The sequence below is a fragment of the Lissotriton helveticus genome, chromosome 10, assembly GCF_964261635.1.
Source record: "Lissotriton helveticus chromosome 10, aLisHel1.1, whole genome shotgun sequence".
Classification (NCBI taxonomy): Eukaryota; Metazoa; Chordata; class Amphibia; order Caudata; family Salamandridae; genus Lissotriton; species Lissotriton helveticus.
In genome coordinates, this window is record NC_136071.1 from 1,114,443,590 (window position 1) to 1,114,457,685 (window position 14,096).

General features: G+C 45.1%; 1 protein-coding gene across 1 annotated transcript in view; it reads left to right on the forward strand.

Annotated features, from left to right (window-relative positions):
* Window positions 1-8,225, forward strand: part of PIK3R4 (phosphoinositide-3-kinase regulatory subunit 4) — a 195,447-nt gene extending 187,222 nt beyond the window's left edge. Inside the window, exon 20 of the mRNA XM_078663885.1 lies at window positions 7,376-8,225. Coding sequence (XP_078520011.1) covers window positions 7,376-7,546 — 171 coding nt within the window. The 3' untranslated portion in view covers window positions 7,547-8,225. The remainder of the gene's footprint in view (window positions 1-7,375) is intronic.
* Window positions 8,226-14,096: the final 5,871 nt, after the last annotated feature.

A 14,096-nucleotide genomic window follows, 5' to 3' on the forward strand; every position in this document is an offset into this window, starting at 1 on the left:
TTTAGATTAGATGCACTGTATCTAAATGCATTTAATAGGTTAATTCTACTCTCAGAGATGCTGCCCATTGTATACCAACATTTGGGCAAAAACACTTTAAACGATCATTTGTCAGACTGGTTGAGTGCAAGGAGCATGAAAAGCTGCCCACATGGGTTAAATGCTGTGACATTAGGATGACAATTACTGTGCCCTTTGTTTTTCCTTTCTGACTCAGCGACAAGACAGTCGTGGTCGCTATTATTTGGTAAATGGACAATGTAACCATCATTGCGGGGCGGGCACTGTAATCTGCTCCCTGTTTAACACCCTCCTTGCACTAACCCCGCCACCCCACAATATTTCTTTCTGGGTGCGGGGAATTCTGTTGTAGATCCTGTCCGGTTCAACAGGAGGGATCTCAGTAAAACAATATTGTGTGTCTACTTCACCTGGGTATCCGCCCACAGACCAAGCTAATGCTACTTACAACGATAACATGGCAGAGTGGTCGATGTAATCAATATATCTATCGGTATTATTGACAATACTAGTTCGGGGTCACCTGTGGGCTTGCTGATTCAAGTTACACTTGCGTGCGTACTTGCCTAGGTTATAGGCCTCGTTTTGATCACAGGACAAAACTATGAAATGTGCAGCACAAGTTACTAGGCACAGTGCGATTTAAGCCTGGTTTCAGTGGTAAAAAACCTTTGACGCCCCCGGAACAAGGTAATGCTACTTGCAAACGGTAACATGGTAAGTGGCTGCGTAAGGGATATATCTATCAGGAGTATTGACAATACTAGTTCTGGGTCACCTGTGTGCACTTGCGTGTCTACTTAACAGCATTTGGCACTAAATTCTTCGCCCCCTGTTTTACTGCCTATTTGAGTCAGCCGTACCAATGTCAGCCAGGAAATTGACATTCCATAGTATGCCTATTAGTTTCAGGTAATCTTCTCAGAGGACATATAGCAAGCAAAGGACTCACTATAGTAGAGGGGATCTAACAAGGAAGGTCGTGACCATGCCTAAATACCATCGCGTATACTGCTGGTGCTCTTATATGGGCAGGGGGGGTCGGACTGATTTGCATATGACCAGGGCGGAACTGGGGGAGGCAGAATGGGTTAATGAACGGTAACACATTAAACCCTGATCTGTTGAAACTAATGTTGCATCATGATTTACGAGAGGTGGCGGTATACTATGAATTGATTGGAAACTCATGTGTGGCAGCTGGAGGGCCACCTGTTACATGCAACCCGTTAAGGGAATGATGCTCAGTCTGTTGTCATAAGAATAATACATATAGGTGATGGTTGCCCCTTAGTTATATTACGCGTTACCACTGGCAGCCACGGTCGTAGCCAACAGTCAGGCGCGAGGGGTTCGATACTTAGAATACGTATATCTCATCAAGTTGTGATTGGGTGGGTGGGTGCCAATACAAACTGACTGTTCCTTTTAAACTGATATCCTAATCATCCTTAAGGAGGCATGAGGGCGCTATGGTATGCACTGGGTACTCCATGCTTTGTGTCACTGCACTACACACTGGGTAGTATTCGTGAATGAAGGCCATTTTACAGGGCACTCTTCGTAACACTTATACAGTCACGCTACAGGGGACACAAACTAAGGTTATGCTCAACACTTAGTCGGAAGTGTTTAGCAGTATGCATCTGACGCTAATTGTATCTCAAACGTAGCAAGTGATGGCAATGTAAGACTAGCACGTGTACAGCAGTTATCGCCAGAAACACTAATGGTTTGTGTTTATCTTTTTCATTTATGTGTGGCCGGGTCCATGGTGGATATCTGGAGTGCTCCGCATCACAACTGCTGCTACAGGTGGACAGCCCAAGGGATGCTTACGTCAGGTAGAGGATGGCAAACAACAACGCAAGTGTGATGGGCGAGCGATCAAAAGACCCAGGAGGTGCCAACACAGAGTTGATTGTTTCGGTGTGTAAGCCCTTATATTGGGCTGGCGGCAGTTATGTAGCAGGATGTGGTTTCACAAAATGGCAGTATTTGCCGTGAGAGGAAATGTATACCTACAGTAACGGCGCCTGTGCACGCAGGGCCACCAGTGTCAGCATAATATGCATAGATCACCGAATGGTAAGTGACAACGGTAGAGATGGGATAGTACACAAGGGTGTACATTCCTAGCTTCGGCAACCCCAGGATTGATAGGCCTATGCAACGCCTCAGTTCCCCGGTTCATGAAGTGGGGTAAAAGTAGTACCATACACTTAAACACTTCCAGAGCGTAGTGGCTGGGTGTGGATGGTTAGCAGACTGTACAGCAGGCCAGTGGGAAGAGTAGGATGGGAGTACCAGGATAGCCCCGGTCACAGCATCTGCAGGGACCCTCGAGAGGCATGCCCCCACACCCTCGTTCATTTTAGGACATGGGGTAACGATGATAGGACCCAGATTGCACCATGGGGGGGGCTGCGTTTTCCCCCGGCTGCACGTAAAAGGGGGGGGGGGGGGAATCTAGCGAGTGCACGGAGTCACTCGGTGAAGAATCACTCGATAAAGAGGATCTACACTTGGTTGGAGAAACTATTTCCTACACTTTAATGACAGAATATCCCACAAGGGGTCATATCAGGACACTTTAATGACAGAATATCCCACAAGGGGTCATATCAGGACCAAGTAGACTAACAGTCGGCTGATAATGAGGAGTTGACGTTTATTAGAGGCTCTACTCACAGGGTGGGGGGTCCAGTGGACAGAGTCAGGGATGTCATGGGGGTAGGGAACAAAATAGCAGGGGTAGAGGGGTTTGGATTAGGAAGTTATGACCTTTCAGTGTAGGCGGTTGGGGGGGGGCCAGATAGTCGGTAAACTACCTGGCCTGTGGCGGTAAGGTCATTAATCGGTGAGCAGCATTTTAAGGTCCTTACGGGGGGGCGGACCCATTCACGAAAGGGGCCGCCCGCGGGAGGGGCCATTGGTCTCTCTCAGAACTTCAGGGGCAGGATATGATATCCCGTTGTAAAGGGTGCGGGGGAGGGAGTCTACGCTTTCCTCAGGCTGGTAGCCACCCCTCACAACACTATGACGTCACTAAGGTGCGCGAGTGTCTGGGCCCTCCTGTTATGGTTAAATGGAGTTCCGGGAGCGCACGTGGGTGAAACGTGCCCTGGGTTGCGCATGCGCATCTTCAACGTGAGAGCGCAGCTGTAAAAGGATCTGACACCGGTTGGCGACCTTGCCGTAGGCCTTTATTAAAGTTATTAAAAAGTTATTAAAAAGTATTGGAAATATTAGAATGCAGTTTAATTTTCAGGATGATTAGATTACGTTAGGAGACACGCTGTATTAGCTATTTGTTAAGGTTAGCCCATCATACCATGTCGAAACGGATGTCAATCTAATATTCTGAAAAGTGTGCATTTTAATAATTGTCAGAAATGTTTATTTGATTAAAATTTTTGATTTGTTTTTATATTTTAATAAATACGGCCAGGGGGGGGGCCCCGTACCCCCCCTTGACTTCCAAAGACCCCCATGTGTTGACTGGTTGAATTGGGTAATTCAGTCGGTGTTCAAGGGGGGAGGTGGCCGGCAGTCCAAGACCATGATACAAGGGGGGGCCAATAGGCCCCCACGCAAGCATGGCGGGGCCCGGTCCCTCCCACAACCCGTCCCCTTCGGGGCCGCGTTCCCCGCCCCCTCGCCCCGGAGGTACTGGTGTGCTTCCGGGGCGGGGGGGCGGGGTCGCGGCGGCGAAGGGGTTAAGAGCCTGGGGAGCGCGGGAAGCGGCCTCTTTGTGCCCGCGCCCCCAGGCTCGCTCCTCGCCCCGCCGTGGGGCCGTGTAATTTTCCCCACCCTCCATCCCTTGTTAGCAGACCTTGGGGCCTGGCAAATGGTGAGAATCAGGTTGGTCAATGTGCCAGACTATAGGTTTAGGGGGTTTGATCCAGTAGGCCTTGAAGTTCCCGTCTACTGGAAGGTAGAACAGAAGTAAATATTTTGTGCAGTGCCATGATATTTAACTAATTCTCTCCTTAGGCCTTTTTTCCCGCTTACAGGAGTATCTGTATATGTATATGTTTTGTGCTTTTCTGTGTATTAACAATTTTCTCCTTAGGCCTTTTTTCCTTTTAGAATAGCAATGTCGTATTTATTATGTGTGTCTGGCGGTAAGGTCATTAATCGGTGAGCAGCATTTTAAGGTCCTTACGGGGGGGCGGACCCATTCACGAAAGGGGCCGCCCGCGGGAGGGGCCATTGGTCTCTCTCAGAACTTCAGGGGCAGGATATGATATCCCGTTGTAAAGGGTGCGGGGGAGGGAGTCTACGCTTTCCTCAGGCTGGTAGCCACCCCTCACAACACTATGACGTCACTAAGGTGCGCGAGTGTCTGGGCCCTCCTGTTATGGTTAAATGGAGTTCCGGGAGCGCACGTGGGTGAAACGTGCCCTGGGTTGCGCATGCGCATCTTCAACGTGAGAGCGCAGCTGTAAAAGGATCTGACACCGGTTGGCGACCTTGCCGTAGGCCTTTATTAAAGTTATTAAAAAGTTATTAAAAAGTATTGGAAATATTAGAATGCAGTTTAATTTTCAGGATGATTAGATTACGTTAGGAGACACGCTGTATTAGCTATTTGTTAAGGTTAGCCCATCATACCATGTCGAAACGGATGTCAATCTAATATTCTGAAAAGTGTGCATTTTAATAATTGTCAGAAATGTTTATTTGATTAAAATTTTTGATTTGTTTTTATATTTTAATAAATACGGCCAGGGGGGGGGCCCCGTACCCCCCCTTGACTTCCAAAGACCCCCATGTGTTGACTGGTTGAATTGGGTAATTCAGTCGGTGTTCAAGGGGGGAGGTGGCCGGCAGTCCAAGACCATGCTTGGCGGAGCTTGTAGTGACCCCGCCTGGAGAAAGAGGTGAGCGGAGAGAGAGAGCAAAGATGCAATCCGAGACCCAAGTGATATTGCAGAGATGCCTCGGACATCGCGGTGAGGAAAGGGCGTGAGCGGGTGACACTGCTCGGAGGGAGTTCTGTGGGGGGGCCAGGCATCGAAGCTGGACTGAACTTCGCGGCATCTAAGGCCGAGCGATCCAACGCGAGGTGAGCCTGCACGGCAGTAGGCCCCAGAGAGGCGTTCCCCGATGACGCGATAGGCACCGGAGCTCCCATCCGCCCCTCCGGTGGACCGGGACGCTGAAACCAAGTCCGGGCGCTGTGCCCCCAGGGGATCCGAGGCGTCTACCAGAGGACCAGCACAGAGAGGAAAGGGACAGGAAACAGAAGGAGAACGCCACACTGCAGAAAGGTGCATAGGGACTCTATAGTATGCATGGCCTCATCCCTGATGCAGCCACTTCTCAGCACCGAAGCGATACAAGGGGCCTGCCTGATTTTTGCCCTGTCCCCTCTTACAGAGACAGTACACACCTGTAATAGCAAATAGTATCTTGGCTTGTTAGTCCCTCTTTAGTACCGCCTTGTCTTCGTTTGTAACCTCCCATGAGGACTCGCCCTTTTCCTTTGATTGTTACACAGTATGTCTTATTTAGTCTGTAAGCACTATTTTGTTTAATGAGTTTATCCTACCTCAGGCACAACATGCTTTCCTGCAACATTCAGCGCGCCATGCACACTTTCACGGGGCACTTTTACAAAAAAAAAGCACTTGTTTGTCAACTTGACAAACAAATGCTTTGTTTAGTAAAAGCGCCACGTACAGTGCTTTCACTTTAATAGCGGCCACACACCTTTCTTTAGACATGGCTCGTCTAAAGAAAGGGGTGTGGCCTCTATTAACGTGAAATCGCAGCATTGTGCACTTGTAAACAATAAGCATTTGCAATGCAACAAGTCTTGTATTTTAAGAAATTTTGACCTGCTGGTATTGCAAATGGAAATGCGTTTTATTATTGCAGGTTTTTTAAACGCATAAATAAAAGGCTTGGCCAGTTCCAGTTCAGACAGGCTTTATTCGACAAAAGTCATAAAAGCAAACAGTACATACAAATAGAGTCATTTACAATGCCAGTAGCTCAAAATTTCGCAATTGCGAGACCTATTGCAATGCAAATGCTTGTTTAAATATCCCTCAGGTTTACCACTGCTCATAAATGATCATTATTCCAAAGGGGTGTTTCCTTAGTCAGGACTCCTTCCCATAAAGTATTTAGCTATTGCCTTCCAGGCCCTTACCACTAACCACTTCTTTTCCAGTAGTCTCTCCAACCTCCCCTTCCTGTACAGTGCAGCCAGTTGGTTCGAGATCACAGCATTTTCCAAACTGTTGAAAGTGAAGGGTCATCTTGCGGAGCAAAGGCCCATTCATTAACCACTGTCAGCGTGCCGCTCAGTAATACGTGGTACGGCTTCCAGAGCAATACCCTCATCATATTTGCTTCTAGCTAACATCTTTGTCAGTGTTCATGGTGGTGCTCCTTCCCATGGGAGGAATCTAACTATGTGGTTTGGTCTCTGAAAATCAATTTCTAGTACCGGGTAGGTCTTTCTTTGGAGCACATATCCAAACTTTGATAATGTGATCAGTTTGAAAAAGTCTGCACAAGTGATAGTTTTCTTCTTTGTTTCACATCTTCACCTGAACTCATGGAGAAGGCAATAGACATGATGATTAAATAATTCAATGGGTTCTTTGGCTTTGAAAATACCCGGGTGTTTAAAGCCTTTCTGATTTACCTTTGCTAGACATCCTGTGAGTCTGATCATAGTTTCTGGGGTCAGTGGGTATATTGCTGATCACCCCTGTTAATCCAGACTACTTCCCAACCAGTTTAGAATGTCAGGAAACCAGGATGTAAATGCGGTTGGTGTAAGGAACATGTAATTGAGTTAGCACAAGACAGTACACTGTACAGTTGTTTTAACATACTTTACACTTTTGAATTTGTGAAACGAAAACAGTGATTTGCACATAATCACCTAAGATTTTGCTCATGTACCGAGTAGGTCTCCAGTTTCCAAGATCAGCAACTTGCAAGTCCAGTAGACCGATCAGAATGCTAAACTTCATAAGCGTATGATAATTTCCATTGTAAAATATTTGTGACAGTGGGTTTTTAGTGGTCTCCATACCATTAATGGTATCTGATTCTACATGTTGTAGCCATGCCCTGCTGTAGTACAGTAGTGATCTGGTGTGGAAGAGGCGAGAATACATGCACATGTCGTTGCATCAGGGAAGGACCCTAATATTATTGGCGTAAAAGTAAACCCCATTGAAGTAACACGTTAGATTTTTGTGTCATGAGTTGTTGTCAACTGGTCTCATTTTACAGTCTGTTCGCCGACACAACAGGCATATTCTTTAGGGTGAACTTTGTGTTGTTAGAAATAAGCTATCTGATTGTTATTTGCCTTTTTGTACAGGAAATTCAGAGCAAACCAAAACCCGGACCCACAGATGATACTCCTCGAAGGGGCCCTGAGTCTCTGCCTGTTGGTCATCATGATATCATCACTGACATTGCCACCTTCCAGACAACACAAGGTTTCATAGTGACTGCTTCCAGAGATGGAATCGTGAAGGTGTGGAAGTGATCCTTGCGCTGCATGCACTCTGAAGTTTGACCGAAAGGTCCTCGGTATTATACAAAACTTTGCAACAAAGCAACAAGCTGAATCCATGGAGAACACAAAGGCGAACTGTTCACAAGCAGCAAGGATGCTGGACTGTTGCTGGAAGGACCTTTCCTCATTCCCAATATTCCCTGGAAACTGCTGGTCTGCTTTGACAGGGTTATCGACACAAAAGCAGAAGCTAGTAAATTCTCTTGTTTGTTCTGGAGAATGTGCTTATAACATCGAGGCATTACTAGTTCCAACTTGGTGTTGAAATAGTTAGCCCTGCTGAAAAGAGCACTTTATTATTGGACTTTCTGGTCCAGAAAGAATAGCTACCAAACTTATTCAGAACTTGTGTTGAATATGCCAAGCTTGCACAACGACAAAGAAAGTTGTAAATTTGTGTTGCTGATAAAAATTATTCCTTTTGTGGTTTGTCTGAAATTGAAGCTCTGAGTGTGTGTTACTAATGTGAAAATGCACTGTCTGCTAAGGTAATGTTTGATTCCAAAATATGCGTGTAATTTCTCTCTTAATGGCTTCTTTTTTTCAAAGAGAACAACATATACCATTTAATAAATTGAGGCTTTTTGCGCTCATGTCCACCTGATATATTAAGGAAAATATATTAAACTCAGGCAGTTTAACTCTTAAAGGTGGTCTTATCTCATTTCTTAATTTCTTATGTGCAGTTATCATAAGAGCCAGCATGCCAGCAGGACGATTTTAAAACATCTAAAAATATGTTGGGACCCCTATCAAGTTTTAATTACCAAACGTTGACCTAGTAGCTCTTTTGACGTACACAAATGGCAGTTTGTAAATTGTGTATGATAATAACATTTTAAAGGCTTTTTTTTTGTTATTTATGAAATTATAATGCGTTACTAAAATCAAGTACATAGCCATCAGCATCATAAATGAAATATTCATAGAATCAAATCATACAATTGTGAGAGTGCAGCAAATGCCTAGTACATGGTAGAATTGTGCTGCATTAGTACATCAGTGAGTAGAGCTGACATCCACGGCAATGTCACTGGCCATCAAATTGCTTACAGGGATAAAAATGCACATTCTATTTCCATACCCCAAAGAGCAATCAAACAAAACAGATACTACTGCCCATGCCGCTCTATCTCGAATTAATATGAACACAGAGGAGACAAAATGTCTCTGGGACGAGAAGTGAGGGGTACGGTAGATTTATAAATGCGCATTGTGACCGAACAGTAAACGCAATCCTCCACCCTTACCCCTTCTTATAGCAACACTTCTTTCACAAGAGGGATAGCTAAAGCTGTGAATTTACACAAATGCTTGGGAATGACTTTAACATGGCCTTACAAGTCTTGAATAGGGGAAGGAGTCATTGGATAAACAATATTTGAGACAGGATAGTAAATATGCTTCCCTAGAACCCGTGGGAGGGGGTCAGGACCATGCCAGGTGAAAGCATGACATTGGCATCTAAAGCGTGTGGAGCCGGTTGCAAGTCCTATAGCATGGAGACACGCTGGGGTGTAGTGTACTCTATGTAGGGACTTAAAGTGCAGTAATCTGTGTCTGCTATATAGGGATACCTTTTGGGTTTATGTGCAACAATATCTCCAGATGTTATGTGTGAACGAAAACCAAAGTCTTGTGCCCACATTCTCCTGAAACTTGTAGCTCAGGGAGGATGAACTCATCTGACATCACATTGTACAATTTGCTTATGAGTCCTTGGGCGGAGATAGAGGCATATGCTAGCGAGAAGTTAAGAAGGGGGGTGGGGCGAGGGAGGTGATCGTAAAAAAAAGTAGGAAATGTGCCTGTAGTGTTATTTTGATCTGCTACTATAGGACGATACATTAGGGTATAGTCCTACCCCTTTGTTTAAACACTTCTAGGGTGATAAGTTTACCACCTATTAAAAACAAAAGCACCCATAGTCTTCAGCCCTAATGCAGTCAGCTGCTGTTGTGCCTTCGAATCATAGCAAAAGGAGAGATCAGAGATCGAGATGTAGAGAGAGAAGAATTCTTGAATACCCGGTAAGTGTGCCGAGCGTCACATATGCATGAAATTAGATCTGAGCACAAGTGGGTTTGTGTTATTGTCTCAGCAATGAGAGCAATCAATGGGGTGTTCCAGATCATGTGTGCATTGGCAGTTTAAATTCCTCTGGCATATAGGAATGTCAGTGTTGCCCAGGGAACTCTAGGATGTTTACCAGCTTGAGAAGATGGATTGGACTGTGCTGAAGAAAGCTTTGGTGAAGGGCAAGAGTATGTTCATGAATAAATAAAGTGGCTGGGGTAGAAATATTATCTTTATAACCACAATGCATCCCACTTGTTAGATTAGATCAGGACTGTGGTCCAGAGCTGAGCTTGATGTTTTATTCTCTGAACTACCAGGCCATAATTTGCCTGGATCACCGAAGACAGGTCACGGTGAACTATTATTCTTGTATATCTTGTTGGATCATCAACCATAACAATGGAAACTTGACAGTGAGTGTGCACAGTCCCAATGTAAGAGAGATCATCTGCCATTTGCTCCAATGAATTTACGGTTGTGAGTATCTACCAAATCGTATTCTCTCTCTCATGATAGGGCAGAGATTAAGGGGGAGATCTTTGACGTGAAGAACAATATTGTCCGCAGAGAGGAAGATAAGATAGCTCTTCTTTGCAGTGTACGGGCCACGATTATGATGCTTTTCTTTTGAAATGCTGAGAGGTTCAGTTGCAATAGCGGTGATGGGGCATCCCTGCTGCATACCATGTGACATTGGAATAGGGGAGGATATGTAACCAATGATTGACAGCGTAAGCCACAGTTTCAGCATACAGCAACGGCATCTAACCTAAAAAACCCTCACCGTGCTAGAAAGTGTTTCAAGCATATGTACCCAGGATAGAGAGTCAAAAGCTTTCTGAGCATCCAGACATACTACAGCACATGGAAGTTCAGGGTCTATCTGTTTAGAACGTACAAAGATTATCTGACGTTGATCTGCCATGTCTGAAGCCTGACTGATCAGAGAGACCATATCTCTCATATATCTCTTATAGCTATTATTTTGGCAAGTGTTTTAGTGTCAAGATTGATTCATGACAACGGATGATAGGATTAGCAATCTTTCGCAGGTTTCCCTAATTTCAGCAATATTGTGATTACCTCCTCTTTTAGGGATGGAAAAACTCTATTCAACTCTCAGGCTTCGTCATAAATGTCTAAAAAACTCAAAAATAGATGAACATTCCTTATAAAATCCAAAGATTAACACATCAAAGCTAGGTGCCGTCCCCCTGACTAGTGATTTCATCTCTTCACTCGCTTCTACTGTGAGAGGCATATTGAGGGGTTCACTCTCATGCACTTCAAACCAAGAGCGGAAGATATCGACATGATACTTAGTTACTCATCTAGTTGAAAAAGCGCGGTATGTTATGAGGAAAAGGTTGACAAGATACCTTCTGCCTTTGTACAGTCAGGATATCCCTAGAGTCCCATGAAGCAGTCTAGCAAGTATGCCTCCAGGATGTTCGCCGTCCCCATAGCACCTGGCTCTAGACAGGAACTTAACTTCTCATTTTTCTTCATCCCTTAACTTAAGAGACTGCAGCCTGAATCTGGGTGAGGATAGTGGAGCCATGTGTCTGCATGGTCATCTTTTAACCCCTTCAGCTCTCGTTCCAGAGTGTGAAGTGTACCCTGTATTGCTCACAGTAAACCTGATGGTTTAGAAATGCAGAAGCCACAAATATAAACTTTGAAAGCCTCCCAATGTGTAGAATTGCTATTAACAGAGCCCTCATTGAGTGCAAAGAATTTTTGTATATACCCTGCCGGATCTCCTCCTTAACGACTCTGTCTGATAGTGCAGCATATGTGCACATTCATGGGTAATAAGTACTTGGTGAGGGCGTCATTGTCTAAGTTAGGGAGACCGGAGAACGCTTGGAAACAGTCCGTGGAAGCATAGGTGCCTCAGTACAGTTCTCACATACATCTCTGGCCAAATGCCAGAAAAATATACTCAAATGTGCATTATGGACTGTGGAATAAAACACATATTCTCTATTTAGGGGACGTGAATAACACCTGAGAGTGCGCACGATGCGTAGGACAACCTGTCTTGTGATTATGTAAGATGGTATTAAAGTCTCTCCCTCCCTCCCCCCAAATAAAAGTAGTGCTGGGCAACAAAAGACACATTATGTTATTTTAGAATGAGATGGTATCAATGTTAGTAGCGTACGTGTTGCCTGGCTGATGAAGGGTAATACTCAGAAACCGGTTCCAGGATGCTTGTTTCCGGTCCGGGGAGGACTTGGCTTGGCAGTTCGGATTGGACTGTTCCCATGAGGCATAGGGTCAAGACTGATTTGCATTTGGCTGGGTCAAAACTGGGGTGGCATGGTGAGCAAAAGAACGATGTATTTAGCCCAGATATCTTGACTGGGGGTGAATGTATAATTTATTCAGCATTCCGTCCATCATTTGTTGGCTTAGCACTTTTCACCCTAAGTGGAATGGGTATGCCCAGACGTGGGTCCCTTGCTCACTGTGCCACTGGATTCAAGCTAGCCTGACTGATGAAGGGTAATACTCAGAAACCGGTGCCAGGATGCTTGTTTCCGGTCCAGGGAAGACTTGGCTTGGCAGTTTGGTTTGGACTGTTCCCATAAGGCACAGGGTCAAGACTGATTTGCATATGGCTGTGTCTAAACTGGGGTGGCATGGTGAGCAAAAGAACGATGGATTTAACCCAGATCTCACCCCTTGGGGTGAATGTATGATTTATTCAGCATTCTGTCCATCATTTGTTGGCGTAGCACTTTTCACCCCAAGTGGTATGGGTATGCCCAGACGTGGGTCCTTTGCTTACAGTGCCACTGGATTCAAGCTAGCCTGGCTGATGATGGGTAAAACCCAGAAACCGGTCCCAGGATGCTTGTTTCTGGTCCAGGGAGGCCTTGGCTTGGCAGTTCGGTCTGGACTGTTCCCATGAGGCACAGGGTCAAGACTGATTTGCATATGGCTGGTTCTAAACTGGGGTGGCATGGTGAGCAAAAGAACGATGGATTTAACCCAGGTCTCTTGACTGGTGGTGAATGTATGATTTATTCAGAATTCCGTCCATCATTTGTTGGCGTTGCAATGTAGACAGAAGCACGTCACTTACAGCACGCGCACAACTGTGACCCGGGTCAAAAGAAAGAAAACACTGCACTTTAACCCACGCATTTCCTAAAATATTGGAGAATGGAAACGTTTACACGCATGGGGGGAGCGAAGTAACGGGATGAAGAAAAGAGCTGGGCAAAAACACATCCACGACAGCAAATCCACAACTTTAAAAAAAGACTTTCACTCAATTTTCTTCTTTCACATTCAGCTACCGATTCTTAACAGTTACAAATTTTTTCTATGCTTCTCCACTTCTCTCACTTACATCCCATAAACCACTGCCTATTGGCATTTTCTTTTCCATCCACTCCTGTTTATTTTGTAGCCTTTTAACCTACCCTTCAACAAGACAAAAGGAGAGACTTTGGTTTCTAAATTGCGAATGGTGCGATTCGCCCAGAAAAGATTTTTCACCTCTTGCATCCAGTCCAAACCATTAACCAAAGATAATTCTATATTTTCTTTAATTACTCTGTTACAGTGCTTCACAAGACTATTACTTCTAGGATTATATTGAGACGTGGTGAAATGCTTCATTCCAAAATCTCTGAGGAAACCTTCAAACTCAGGGGAAACAAACTGTGGTCCATTGTCAGTAACAATCTTGTCAGGAACACTTTCTCTGACTAATACATTTTGCAACATGTACTCAATAGCACTAGATATGACCCTGCTTATACATCTGATTTCTGGCCACGAGGGGTAATAATCTATTACCACAAGGCCAAACTTGACCTGATCACTAACTACTTCTAGAGGACCAATTATTTAATAGCTAATTTGGACCCCACTCTGTCAGGTACAGGAACAGCACTCGCAGAACTCTGTATACTCCCTTGGGTTTTGTCAGTTGATATACAAAACCTATGCTGCCTGACAAACTGTTTACATCCTGTTAGACCTGGCATCTTTGGCGTGGTTTCCCCTGTCCTTTAGCCTCTGCCTCCTGTATTTTTAATGCTGTGCTGGATTTCGTTTTTGCTAGTTTAGATGCTTTGGGCACTTTGCCCCTGCTGATCAGTGTCAAAGTGCAAGTGCTCCCTGTGTAAATTGTTATTGTAATTGGTTATCCATGATTGGCATATTTGTATCCCCAAGAAGTCCCTAGTAAGGTGCACTGAGTGTGCCAGGGCTGGTGATACAAATACTACTAGTGGGCCTGCAGCACTGATTGTGCCACCCACATGAGTAGCCCTAAAATGGTGTCTCAGGCCTGCCACCGCGGTGCCTGTGGACAGTCTGTGAACTGCCATGTCCTCCTGGTCGGTGTCCCCACTATCCTGGCCTAACCCTTCCCTTTCTGTACACATTGGTCACCCCTATGGAAGGACCAAGGTACCCC